Source organism: Pogoniulus pusillus, chromosome 16 (assembly GCF_015220805.1).
Source record: "Pogoniulus pusillus isolate bPogPus1 chromosome 16, bPogPus1.pri, whole genome shotgun sequence".
Classification (NCBI taxonomy): Eukaryota; Metazoa; Chordata; class Aves; order Piciformes; family Lybiidae; genus Pogoniulus; species Pogoniulus pusillus.
Window position 1 is genome coordinate 11,973,607 of NC_087279.1, and position 13,663 is coordinate 11,987,269.

The 13,663-nt window shown below is 53.8% G+C and overlaps 1 protein-coding gene across 5 annotated transcripts in view; it reads left to right on the forward strand.

Moving 5' to 3' along the window:
• CACNA2D2 (calcium voltage-gated channel auxiliary subunit alpha2delta 2) overlaps positions 1-13,663 on the forward strand; it is a 217,850-nt gene that overhangs the window by 181,995 nt on the left and 22,192 nt on the right. For 3 of the 5 annotated variants that reach the window (XM_064156505.1, XM_064156507.1, XM_064156509.1), the window contains 4 exons: positions 1,700-1,759; positions 8,933-9,071; positions 12,968-13,099; positions 13,359-13,416. In XM_064156505.1, coding sequence (XP_064012575.1) covers positions 1,700-1,759; positions 8,933-9,071; positions 12,968-13,099; positions 13,359-13,416 — 389 coding nt within the window. The remainder of the gene's footprint in view (positions 1-1,699; positions 1,760-8,932; positions 9,072-12,967; positions 13,100-13,358; positions 13,417-13,663) is intronic. The other 2 variants (XM_064156506.1, XM_064156508.1) reach the window with 1 other exon arrangement.

The window sequence follows — 13,663 nt, forward strand, 5'->3', positions numbered from 1 at the left end:
CATTAAACATGAAATTAGCTCATTTCTGTTACTGGTCTCCTGGGGGTTCCTTTAATTAGGAAGTGCAGATGGCCACGGACCCAGGGAGAGGCAGCACCGGTGAGGGCAGGGGCATGCGTGGGGCTAGGAGCAGTGCTGGGAGGGCACCTGAAGAGAAATTAATTTTTTTCCCCTTTTCTTGTTGTTACAACCCCCTCAGCGTTTCACAACAAATCACTGATAATTAATAAGTACATTCCCTTAATGACTAGGCTTTTTAATAAGCAGAAATTGGAAGGTGCTGCGTTGAATGTTTTTTCCGCTTTCCCCTCTCAGTGCTGCCTCATTGCCCTGGTCAGAGCCACAGTCTCAGACAGGGACTGGCCCTTCTGCCCAAGAGGATGCTGAAACTGGCCTCTGCACTCGCCATCCCAGGGAAACATTGGCCATACAGCCTGCCAGGGTCCCCGTGTCGCCAGTGCCCCAGAGAGCAGCATCCCCACTCCAGCAGCAAACTACGTCTTGGCAGCTTTGCATCTTAGCAGCCTGGAGAAGCAGCAGCAAACTGCTCTACCGAGCAGGTTTGTGGCTAGAGGGAAGGGTCAGTGACCGCCAGCTGCTAGTAAGGCCAGGATGGTGGAGCAGGTGGTGCTGGCTGCCTGGTGAGCTGCTCGGGTCTACTGGTCCCTTTCTCCACGAGTGGGCTGGGTTGGATGTCATGGTGCCACCGGCATAAGTCCGTGGTTGTGTTGAGCATGACAGTGCCACTGGCTGCAGCATGAATGAGCCTGTGGCTAGGCTGAGTGCCGCAGAGGCAGCAGGAGAGGGGTAGGCAGGGGCACTGTCAGGGCCGTTAGGGTTTTGTTGGGCTTTCAGTTCGGGGCCTAGATCGCTTTCGTCGTTAAATAACAGCAACAATCCTCCCACAGCGTTGTCGGGCGCCGAGAAGGGAGGCAGCTGCTGGAGTGGCAGACACGGCAGAGCTGTGACGGCTGCCGGGGCACTGCCTCCCGCTCACGTCCCAGCACGTAGAGAAGAGTCTCCGAGTGCCCTTTAATTACCCCTTCCGATGGCACACGAAACGCTGTTGTGACAGCATTGCTGCTCTCCCAATTGCCTCTTTAGGAATTTTATCAGCTGCTTCGCCTCCTGACACGTGGGGAAGAGGGATTGAGCAGAGCTTTCTGCCTAAATAGGCTCTAAATACCCCAAATTAATGACGTGCGTTTCTCTGCGGGAGTGAGGACTCTCTTCTCCCCGTGTCTGCAGCACAGGGAGAGCTCTACCAGCTGCGGGGACACTGCCTGCCACGCTGCCTGTGCCCGACTCTCTTGCAGCTCCCAATGCTTGCATCAGAACCAAAGCATCCTCAGTGCAGGCATATGCACCCGATGGCAGTGCAGAAGCCACAGTCACACTGATGGTGCTGTCATGGGGGTGTTTGGCCATGGCAGAGACTGTGAATTGTCCTGTGCTGCTGCAGTTCAGCAGCAGCTGTGAGTGGAGGAAAGTGCAGCAGGTGACAGATGGTCTTTGGAGGATGGACAAAGGGGATGTGGGGTCCCAACTGTGTCCCAGGGACAGTGTAAGGTAGGCAGAATTTGGTCTTCAGTGATGTAGTGACTGCCAGCCACAGGGTAAAGATGCTGACAGAACAAGGGGGAGGAACCCTTCTGCCGTCCCCATCCCTGCCCAGCACTCAACTCTTTTTTCTCTGCAGGAGGAAGACATTGAGTACTATGACTCGAAGGCAGACACTGAATACGTGAGTAGCGAATATGTGAGTATTGACTACCTGAGTACTGTCCTTGTTGAAACCCTGGCACAGTCATAGCCCCGGCCCAGCACTGGGCCCCTTGCCCCTCCCAGCCCTCTATAGGGAGGGCATGGCACAGCATTTGTTACAGCTGGTATAAGAAGACTGTGGTGGGCAGTAGGTGCCTAGTGCAGAGCCACATCTTGTCCCAAGCTGAGCTGTGGTGGCATCTGTCCACCATCATTGTCCCTGGCAGCAGGCAGGTGGGGAGGTCGATGCAGTGCCTGAAAAAGTTTCTAAAATTAAAGCTGGCATCTGAAATTCAAATGAAGAGCAAACCTTTAATTAGAGACTGAATCTAATTCTCTGCCCCCCTCCCGGCACAGCCGTCCTGTGATTTCTGGCAATCAGTGCTTTAAATACAGACCCAACAGCTCTGCTCTCCCACTGCTCCCAAGGGGGCTGGCATTTGCCAGCTCCTCCGTGCACTGATGGTGATGGTGACAGCACTCAGGTGCTGCACCATGGGTGCAGGGCACTCTGACAGCAGTACCTTCTTCCCCATGGCACTCTGCTTTGCTGGTCAGTGACGTGTCACCCAGCTCCTATCATGTGCTATGCTGTGGGATCTGTCCAAGCTAGGGGCACACTGGGATGGGAGGTGTTCTCAGCTCACAGATGCTGGGGACAGGAGAGTGTTGTGATGTCCTCAGAGCTGGGTGAGAACCCTGAGCAAAGCAAGGTAAGAGTCTGAGGGCAGTCTCAAGCAGCACCAGTACCCCAGAACAGGTCCTTGCCTTGAGGCAGAGCTGGGAACAGATGTGCCATTCGGGATGGTACCGCAGTGGGAAGGAAAGCATGGCAGCACTGGGTGTTGGCAGAAAACCACTTGCAAACGACAAGGCTTCATCTGAAAACAACACATCAGTGACCCTGTGAACCTTCAGAAGGTCCCATGCAGAAGGAAAGGGAAGATCTGAGCTTGATGGAGTTCCACCAACTCGGGCAACATATCCTGCATTGAGCTTTGGCTCTTTTCTCACCCACCTTGGAAGTGACGCCCCAGAGCAGAACTGGGGGCAGAGTGGAAAAGAGGGTGGATGCCCTCATAGCAGACTTTCTGCCAAACCTGCAGTACCATTGACCCCAGGTGGTGACAGCAGGACTCGTTGGCAGGGGAAGCAGGAGCCAAGCAGAGTCTGGGAGGTGGAAGGGAGAAGTCAAGCAGATGATGTGACCGAAGGGGAGAGTGCTTGCTCTCTCGAGCAGGTCTCCCTGCTCTTCCACTCACTCAGCGCAGGGGATGTCTCCTGACCGTCCCCAACGTGGGGGAAGCTGCCAAAGGAGGAAGGGCAGGATCCTGCTCTCCGTGGCTACTCCAGAGAGGACAGAGCTAATGGGCTTAAAATGCATTAAAGCAGATTTTGTATAGAAGCAGAGGAAAAACTGGCTGGCAGTGGAAACAGGAGGAGACAGCCTGGGGAGCTCCCTGCCCAAGAGGCAGAGGCATCCATCAAGCTGGGCAGGATTTTTGCTGTCACTGCTGTGGCTCAGGGGACAGGGGAGCTGGACATCTCCATGCCTAGCATTACCCTGACCCAGCTGATCACACTCAGCCAGTGTCAGCAGCAGGATCTGAGCTGGCATCTTCTGGCTGGCTGTCAGCTTTGGGATTAGCCATTTCTGCAAGTGAGGAGAGCATCCCAGGTCACATTAAGCAGGATTAGGAAATAGGAGGCATCTCAACCTCAGAGCTCTGCCCACCAAGCCCTCTGGTACTTGGGGTACCGTGGAAAAAACATGCATCATGATGTGACACAGTGTCACTGAGGGCCCTAGTCCTCCATGACTTGTCACCAGGACATGGAGGAGGAATAGCCCTGCAAATCCATCAGCCACACTGACCAGTCCTCCTTTGGAGAAATAGCCAGCAAAACTGGGAGTGTCCTATTGATGAAGTTCGTGGGTTTGGCAAGGCAGGCACTTCCCTATCAGTACTGTTGCTGCTTCCTGGTGAGATGCCTTTAAATTTAATTCCATCAAAAATAATGGAGAGAAAAGAAGGCAATGCTGAAATAAAAAAGGAGGGAGATGATACTGGGAGGTTTGAATGGAGCTAAACAGTGCTCTTTCCAGCTTTTCTTTTTTTAGCTTCATTTTTTTTATATTTAAATTGAGCAGGATCTAGCTGAAATGGAGTTAGTTCTGATGGACAATGCCTATTCAACCTAACTGGGGCTTATTCACAACCCTTACGCCAGCTTTAACTACAGTGAGAAAGAAATGAGCTTCTTATTCATTTTGCTTGCACCTCAGCTCCACTGTCTTCCTAAAACAGATTTTGGGTTTCCAGGTGGTTTTGAAGAAATGGGAGCATCCTAAAATTTTCCTGGGGGTCCCCAAGACTCACAAAATGTTTCCAGAATCAAAATTTTTAGCTTTCCCTACTAGCAAGGTCTATGGGGTTTATCTGGGGAGAAGTGTTCAAATCAGCAGATGCCCTCGGTTGGGTGTCACAGGCAGAGCACAGAAATAAAGTGATTTTCCATTTTCAGTGTTGTGCTTATGGTAAAGGATGATGTTTAAGAGACATCTGAAGCCCAAATTCCCTGGGACATGCTGTTTTCCAGTGCAAAGCAGTACAGCTCCATGAAGGCATCCTTACCCCAAGATCAGTCCTCTGGCACTCACTCACCGGCTCGAGGTCCCCAGGAAGCAGGGAGAGCAAGGGGTTGTGCCAGCCTCCAGTACAGGGGAGGCAGGGGAAAGCACAGTGCTGGTGCCTTCAGCACTCACCCAGCTTGGGAGATGTGGTGAGGAGAGGGAGGAGGGAAAAAAAGAAAAAAAAGCCCCTAAATGTCAGCAGCAGATGAAGGGTGTTGGAAAATTTAATCTTCCAACTTTCTCAACTAATGTGACATTTGGATTTCCTCCCGATAAGCTATCAGCCCCAGAAGTTTCTTTCTCTTGCCGTTTTTCTTGCCTTTTCTTTCTTTTTTTCCCCTTCTTCTCTCCTCTGGCCAGTAATTTAAAAATAAATGGTCTAGAAAGATCTCTAAACAGTACCTTTGTCAAAGATTAAGAAAAGCAAAGGGGGATAGGGGAGCAGGCTGGCGGGAGAGGCTGATTGTTATTTATAACCTGGGCTGCTATAAAAGCAGGAGCGTGGCTGGAGAACACACTGGCTCCTTCCCTGGCATTGCCTTGCTGTATTTCAGGAAAAAACCAAGATGTTTAGGAAGGGGAAAGGCTCTTTTGCATGGGCTTGGAGTTTCTCAGCCATGCACCTTGCTGGGGGGGCAGAGGGCAGAACTGCAGCCCTGGGGAGGGGCTCAGCCCCTCAGTTCAGCCTGCCCAAGAGTTTGGGCAGTGCAGCCGTGGGTTTGCAGTTAAGGGAACAAAATACCCTTTTGGCCTCGGGTGGGGGGGGTGGGTGGGAAGGCAGTGGGTTAGTGTTTCCTTAGACTCCCCAGATAGGGTGAAATACTTTGTGTGCTTCCAAAATCCTTCTGCCTCAGAAAGTGGGAGCAGGTTTCTGCCGGGTTGTGCAGCAACATGTGCTGTTCAGATTCTAGAGATGGCCCTTTCTTGCAAAAAAATATGTCATTTTCTCTCTCAGCAAGAATAAAATGCCTCTGCTGGGGAGCCCTTTGGTCCTGCTGCAGGGTGATGCTGCTGGGGCATATGTGGGCATAGCCAGGGGCTTTGCCAGGCAGGAAGGTGCATACCCCCACTCCCTGAGCCCCAGGAGGTGGGCAAGTACATGCTGTCAACACGCTCCTCCACACTTCTGCCATGACCTTAAGCAAATGGTCCTGTGCCCTGCGACTCATTACCCCTTGCCTGCGGAGGACAGCAACCACGCCCCACCTCCAGGAAGGCTCTGAGGCTGGCAGGTGAACTGAAGCACGGATCCCAGTTCTGTTCGTCGTCAGGAGCAGTCAGAGCATGTTGCTGTCAGTGTTGTGCAGGCTTTGCTGGGCTTGGCCGGGATGAGTGCCCCTGGGAAATTTAAAAGGGTAGGTGAGGATCTTGGTGCGATATGGTGTTGATCAGGCGTGTTAGGGGCAGCACCTGAGGTGCAGGGGTGCTGTTGGGGTGCTGTGGCTCAGGAGCTCTGCTGGTGATGTTAACACTGCAGGGAAGGCTGCGGCTAGCCGGCGTGTCCGGAGCTGCGAAACCCCAGCTGGCATCCCGGGGCGGGTGGCTGCGCCGCAAGCCGGATCAAGCCCTGCGTTTGTCATCCGCGCTGCCACTTAAGCACTCATCATTAGCTGTGATGGCTCGTTCCCATGGAGATGAGCGATGTCTGCATCCGCAGGAGCTGTCTGGCCAAGGCATCACTGTTGTGCCAGGTCACATCCCCAGTTCGATCCTCAGCTTCAACCCCCCTCACTGGTGCGGACCCCATGATAGTTCTTATGCCCATGGGCAAGCTGCCTCTCTTCAGCCAGCACCAGCCTGGATGTGATGGGCGGCAGGTGCTTGCCAAGAGCACGGCAACCTCCAGTAAAGCTGTCAGATGGTGCCACTGGTGCTTACTGGGTGTTGGGACCTCTCTGGGCTGTGCTCCCTGTCTGTCATTTTGGGAGACTCGAGGGAAAATGTTATGCCTGGCAGCCCAGCTGCTGAGGCACTAGAGATGGCAGAAGCTCTCGGCGCGCGCTGACTTCTCGCCCAAGCAATAAATACGTGAAATATTGATGTATTGCCACAGAGCCCATTTCTAATGGTGTGTGGCAAATAATGTATTCAAACTCTAGCATCTATTTGTGCTACGCTGTACATACTGTAACAGATAAATAGATGTTTCCAAATGCTTTTGAAATGTAATGATGAGAAATGTTGGGAAATCTGGCTGGGAGCCTGCTGAGATGCTCACAGTTAAGGCAGTGTAAATCCAGGAGAACTTGAATCATCTTTTCCTTTGCTCTGATACAAATTTAAGGCAGAATTCTCCCTCCAGCCTTCCTGTGCTGGCTCCTTGTAGCCTTGGCCTAGCACTGAGGTGCTCCCATTCCTGCCTGGGCTGGTGATGACTTTCCCTGCCTTCATCTGGGTGGAAATGATCCCGGTTTAGGGGATCGGCCTGGCTTAAACAGGAATAGCTTAGCTGAGGTCAGAAGATTTATAGATAAAGGATAACCATAGCTTGGATAACATCAGCTCTTTCCACAGGTCTGCTTGTCATATAGGTGTCAGTGGTGCATGAAGTGTCCTATGTATCGCTAGCTGTGTATTTGTCTCCAAGTTCTATACATATGCCTTTCCACAGCTACGTGAGTGAGAGCAGCCAGACAGCACCCAACTTGGCAGAATACAAATTAGCCCCTCAGAAGTGGGTGATATAATGGTATAATGATCAAGAGAGGAGCAGTAATATCTACAGTGGTTCCAGCTCTGGCGAAGAGGGAAATAACCCCACGGGGGGAATGGAGATGGTTGGATCTTCCCAGCTGCAAGGGGAGGCAGGGGCAGTGGACAGGCTGGATCCAGGCAGGATGTCTCACTGTTTGGAGATGAGGAGGGATGAGGAGGTCTCACCTGGACTTTGTTTGGCTCAGGAGAGGAAAACAGTTTAGTGCCAAAGAACGTTTTGGTGCTGCAGGTGCCATTGTGACCATGGTTTTATCCCAGCTAAAGCCTGTTTTGAACAGGCATCTCTAAGCACTGCCTGATGCTCGGGGAGGCTGGCAGAGGTGAACTGTTGTGTGTTCAACTGCTTTTTCCCTGAGACCTGAGCCCCACATTGATGGCGGGCTTGAGGCTGGATCCACTCTGGATAGCCCCTGGCCCGGCATGCAGCAAGAGTGCCATTTCTGCCATGATATCACTGCTTCACAGGGGGCCCAGCAGTTGTGTTCATCCCTTTCCTCCAGATTGACATGAAATTGAGAGCATAATCTGGATTTCAATCTTGGTGACACAGCTCAGGGAATGTGAGGACAGTTCCTGCCCATCTCCTCAGTGACTACTGCTGCTTTAATTGAGTTCAGCATCTTTCTGGGCAGCTGGAGCCCCCACACCAGCATCAGCTCAGCAACATGTTTACACTCACCAGCTATCAGCTGGAATTAATGCCCAAACCTTGCATATCAATCCTGTTATTCTCCCAAGCTGTGGCGAATGGTTTGGCTACCCCTTGCAATGTCAGAGGAATGTCACTGCCTCGGTGGCTGGCCAGAGCTGGTGCAGGGGAGGTGGCATCTTTCTGCGTTGTCTGTGAAGGGGAAACAGAGGAGGCCAGGACTGGTTTTAAATGAGCTTCATAGTTTATTTCCCAAACATATCCTTTTCTTTTAAACATATGGGTTTTCCCATGAGAATTGCAAAGCTTTTGTCCCTTGGGTTTTGTCAAGAGGAACCTGGCCAGCAGGACAGCTGTCTGGGCCAGCAGCTCAGTGCTTGGCCCTTCAGCAGGGAGAGAGCTCCAGGGGCAGAAAGAGCAGATGCTGCAGCAGCATCCTCCTCTTTCCACCCTGACCATCTCAGAACTGTCTGCAAACAGGGATGTGGTAGCCTGCAGCCAGCACCTTCTCCCAGGTTTCTTTTCTCCCAGAGAGATGGCAAAGACGATCTCCCCGGCTCTGTGGCAAGGCTACTCACTTTCTCCCACCTCCCTGTATGGCTCTGCACCCTTTCTGTGACCGCCTAGCCACCCTGCCTGCACTTCTGCAGCCCTGCCCTGCCTTGCAGGGGGAGGTTGTTCCTGGCGCTGTGCTGGCAGCAGGGCTCTGAGAACGAAGAGGAGGGCTGGGAAGGTGAGGGAGCATGTTCCAGCAGCAGCAGTGGGGAATTTGCTGCCTCTCCACCATAATTAAATATTGTTTGCATTGCTTATTGACAGAGCACTAAGCTGCACTCTGTTTTAATTTGTTCTTTGATAGTTGCCTTTCGCTGCTAATTGATTTTCAAGGCTTTTTTTTTGTTTTGTTTTGGGCTTTTTTTGTCTGCTTTAATATCTGCCATGCTACCAAAGCCAGAAAGGCAAGTGAAGCCAGTGCTCTCCTTTGTGCCCACCTACTCCTGGCACCTGCTTCCCTTTGTTCACAGGCTGTGAACCAAATCCAGTGAGAGCTGACATTGCCGATCTCTGCAGGGGCACGTTTGGTAGTGGGCTCTGGGCGGTGGCATTCCGGGTGTGCATCCAGGGCTGGCACCCCTGAGTGATTTCCATGTGCTCTGATCCTTCCCCAGGATGATCCTGATGGAGAAGAGATCGAGAGGGAAAAGTCCAACTCCTTGAAGCTGGAGTTCACCGATGATGACAACTTCAAGACCAAGGTTAACTATTCATATGCTGCTGTGCAGATCCCCACGGACATCTACAAAGGCTGTGAGTGCCCTTCCTTACCCGCTCCACTCTTCCCTGTGCTACCAGGCCAGGCTCAGCCTGCACCTTTTCTGCTCAGAGTGCCACAGCCCTGAGGACCATCACCCTTGGGCATGCTGGCTGAGTCTCAGTGCCAGAACAGGCTGAGTCGCAGCTGGACAGGCAGCAAGAACAGACAGAATCACAGTGTCAGGACAGAGGTGACAACTTGTGTCTCCCCAGGGACTTTAGCACAGACCAAAGAAGCAGATCAGGGGTTAGAAGTTGTTGGGAAGGGATGGAAAGCAAAGGAGAAATGGTTATTATGGCACAGGGTAGATCCCAGCTGTGCCCACACAGCTGTAATCTTCCCTGCAGAATAGCCCAGCAAAGCCTGAGAAGGTTCAAAGTGGGTGCTGAAGATGATCAGAGGGATGCAGCAGCTCTGTGCAGGAGCAGTTACCAAGGTGGCAGCTCCTTGCTTATAGGTAGAGACAGGGCAGAATAGTGAGACAGGGCAAAGCAGAGATGCTTCTTCGTGGCTCTGGGCTGCTTGCAACTCAGGTTGTGAAAGGAGAGGAAAAGCAGCTGAAACTGTGCAGGAAGGCAGTCGAGGGCAATGGCAGGGCAGCACAATGGCACCGTGGGTGCATGCAGGGGGTATCAGTCCAAGGGACATGCTGCTCCAGAAAGAGGGACTGGGTTGGTGATACAGGCAAGGAAGGAAGGAGGGATGGATGCACAGATGGAAGGAATAGGACATGCCATACCAGCTTTCAGTCCCTTCAAGGAGGCAGCACAGTCCCTGAGCTTCCAGAGCACGTTCCTACCTCACCCCGTTGCGGTGGCACATGGTGACAGTCGGTCTCCATTTCCCTCTAGTGGCTGCTCTGCACCGAGCTGGGGACCACTCCCAGTCGGAGATCATCCTCCAGTACCTGCGGGCCACATAACGCACCCAGCCCCAGCTGTTGGGAGGCACCTCTCTTCTCCCTGCACTACATGGGGCGCCATGGTCCCCACACCCCCTTGTTTTGGTGGCTCTTGACAAGGGCTCTTGAGCGGTCCCGGTGGCGGCAGGAGCTGAACTCGCCCTCCTGCTGCAGGGGGCACTTTCCCAGCACACAGGACGGTTACCGGCGCAGCCGTGCTCAGAGCCGCGTCGCTGCGCTGGTTTCACTGCGGCGGCGGCAGTGGGTTAGAAATTTGCAATTAGTTTTATTACCCTGCTAGCACAGGCTGGGCAGCTAATGAAGCACATCGCGCGGGCGGGGCGGGCTGCGCCAGGGGGAAGCATTTATTACTCCTCACCCCTGCTTGCCAGCCGACACCACGGCTGGTGCCCTGCCGTGGCCACATAAATCACCCTGCTCAGCCACGGGACAAGAGCAAATTGGAGATCAGTGTGCTCCAGGGACTCACAGCTGCCCCGAAAGGGATGGTTGAGAGGGGACAAGTGATGGGGGGTCCCAGTGTGGGGACACCCTCCCAAAGCTCCTTCCCAATCAAGGAAAGGGCCTGCAAGGCACAGACACAGCAGTATGTAAGCACAGGGATCAGACCATGTCCAGCCACGTCGGGGTGCTCTGAAAAGCCAGGGTGCAGGACAGGGTGCTCAGCTGCTGCACCCTGGAGAGTGAGTCTGGGGTGTGGGCACAAGACCACCCGTGTGCCCTTTCCTGCTGGGAACATTGACGTGTGTGGCTGGTCCCCACTGTGCTGCAGGCGGGGAGCATCTCCCCAGTGGCACCCAGCAGAGAGGCACTATCACTGCCTGGCACACTAATTAAACCACCGCAGAGACGCCCTCCGCCGTCACCCCTCACTACACACACAAATTACATCCTATATGTGTTTTTTTTTATTGTGCCATTTTTAATTACATCTGCAATCACTCGCTGGCAGGGTGGGGCTGGGCTCACCCTGATGGGGACAGGGATGAGATGGGGACAGAGACAGGGATGTCACCGGGGTGGGCTGGCAGCTGTGGCTTCGGAAAACAGGAGAACAGGAGCGGTGCTGACCATGGGCACAGCCTTCATCTGATGGGCAGTAGCTTATCACTGAACATGGGGAGAGGCTCAGGGCTGTGTCTGTGCACAGGGAGGGTACAAGGGCTGTGTTCACATGCAATGATGGTGTAGGGGCTGTGCTGATGAGCAGGGATGGTTTTCAGGACTGCATTCCTTTGCAGGGACTGTGTATGTTCATGGGGATGGTTTAGAGGTTGCATTTGTTCACAGGAATGATGTGGGGGGTGCAGAGGGAAGGCATAGGAACTGCATTAGTGCACAGGGAGGATAGAGAAGCTGTGTTTACGTGCAGGAAGGGTATAGGGGCAGCATTTGTTTGCAGGGATGGTAGAGGGCTTGTGTTTGTTCACAGGGGTGATGCCCACATCGATGCCTACATTGATATACAGGAGGATATAGGGGCAGTGTTCATGCTCAGGGATGATACAGGGGTTATATTTGTCCTCAGGGATGGTGCATGGGCCACATTTGTGTGTAGGGAGGGTGTAGGAGCTGTATTTAGCATAAGCCTGGTGTGGCTGATGGACCCCAAGGGGCTCATGGTGCAGCACTGACAGGGCTGGTGGGGATGTGGTGGTGGCCAGGACAATGCCTAGCCAAGGCTGGCAGCACTGTCTGGGACTGCTTCTGGCAGGCAGGAGCCCAGCAGCCCACTCCCGACCCCTTCTCCCAGGAAAAACCATGTCCTGTGACAGAGCTAGACAAGAAATCATCCTAAGTGCCCAGATAACAGCAATCTGTGTGGGCACAGTGCTGAGAAATGGCTGAGGAGATAGGGATGGAGTAAATCATAGTTTGAAGCCACAGCTGTCTGTGGGAAGGAGAAATCTTCAGCAGTGGTGCTGGGAAGCAGGGATCTGGGATTCACCCTGGGTGATATCTGCCCACATCCCACCAATGCCTTGCGGCTGTGGCAAAGGCTGGAACAGGTGATGACGGTGTTTTGGAGGGACAAGTGTGGGAGGAAGCCTTAAGAGAGCTAAATATACTCCTCAAGTGCATGCTGGCTCCCCTGCAGCACAGGACTGATTGTTCTACAGTGTGCCAAGTAGAGGGACTGCTCCTGGGATCTCTTGCACCTCAAAAATGCATTGAGGGTCCTCCAGGAGGAAGCAGCATCTGGTCTCAGGGCTGCTTTTACCAGCAGCAGCTTGGCTGGCTCCTCCACACTGTGGTCCTGAGGCAGGGTACCAGGAGTTCCCCAGGTGTTTGCGGTGCCCTGAAGGGTCGTGTGACTACCCAGAGGTCCTGCCATCCCCAGGGCAATGTCCCCATTGGCTGGCTGACCGTGTACCTGCCTTGCTGCCCCCCACATGCTCTGCCAGCCCCTCCTTGATTAATCACAGGCTGGGGCTGCCGGCAGCTTATCTTCTGCTTTAATAGCTGAATAATTTAAACTCGCTCTTTGCTGGCATCTTAATTGCTTTTGCGTCAGGTGCGAGGGCCAGGGGAATGCAGAGCAGGGCCCACGGGGACATAACCCCTTGCTTTCCCAGCTGGTGGCTGTCTCCAGGGAGCAGGACTGGCACAGTGGCAGGAAGAGTGAGGCATTTTAGGCATTTTGCTGGGAAGGGGGTGAGCTGGCAAGCCAGCTGTCCTCGGTGGTGGTTTGTCCCTGCCCCAGCACCAGGGGACAGTGAGCACTCAGAGGAGGCCTGGACGGTGTCTTGGGTCTCTGGGAACAAGGGACAGCAGGCTGGAGGTGGAGCCCCATGGGAGCAAGTGAGACAGAGTGATGCAGGAGCTGCTGCAAAACCCCTCTGGGCTACTCCTTGGGAAGGGGCAGAGGGGACAGAACTTTTTTGCCACCACCACGAGGACACCATGGTCCTCATCACCTCCCAGCTCTGCTGCTCCCCCACACCCACCCAGCTCTGTCTCCCACAGCCACCGTCATCCTCAACGAGCTAAACTGGACACAGGCACTGGAGGACGTCTTCATCGAGAATCGGAAGGAGGATCCCTCCCTGCTCTGGCAGGTGTTTGGCAGTGCCACCGGCGTCACCCGCTACTACCCTGGTGTGTGGTGAGGGGCAACAGGGGGTGGTTGCCAGGAGAAGGGAATGGCCCAGGTCAGCCCGGGCCAATCTCACAAGGAAATGCAGGCAAGCACACCCCAGTGCTGGTGCTGGGGACGCCTGGCGTGCATAAGCTTACTGTGCCAAAGCCTATTGGTGTGAGTTCCCAGACAGAGCCTTCCACTTCCTTGGCCCTAGACATCCCTCTGCTCTGCAGCCTGTGTCCCCCACCTTTCTCACCACCTGCCTTCCCCCCACAGCCACTCCATGGAGAGCCCCCAACAAGATTGACCTCTATGATGTGCGCAGACGGCCCTGGTAAGGAGGTGCTGAGTTGGGGCGGGGGAGGTCTCTTTGCCAGCCCTTCTTGGCCAGGAGCAGCCAGCTCCCTTCTCTTTTCATCTCACACATGGTTAACATTCATAAATGGGCACAGTATTGTGGGCAGGGGCATTCAAGCTGCAGCACTCAGCTTCCCTCTTCCCGTGAAGGCAAAGTGGAATGGGAAGATAAATCCTTGGATACAGATCAGACATGGAGAGCTGCCCCTCACCTTGCTTGCTGG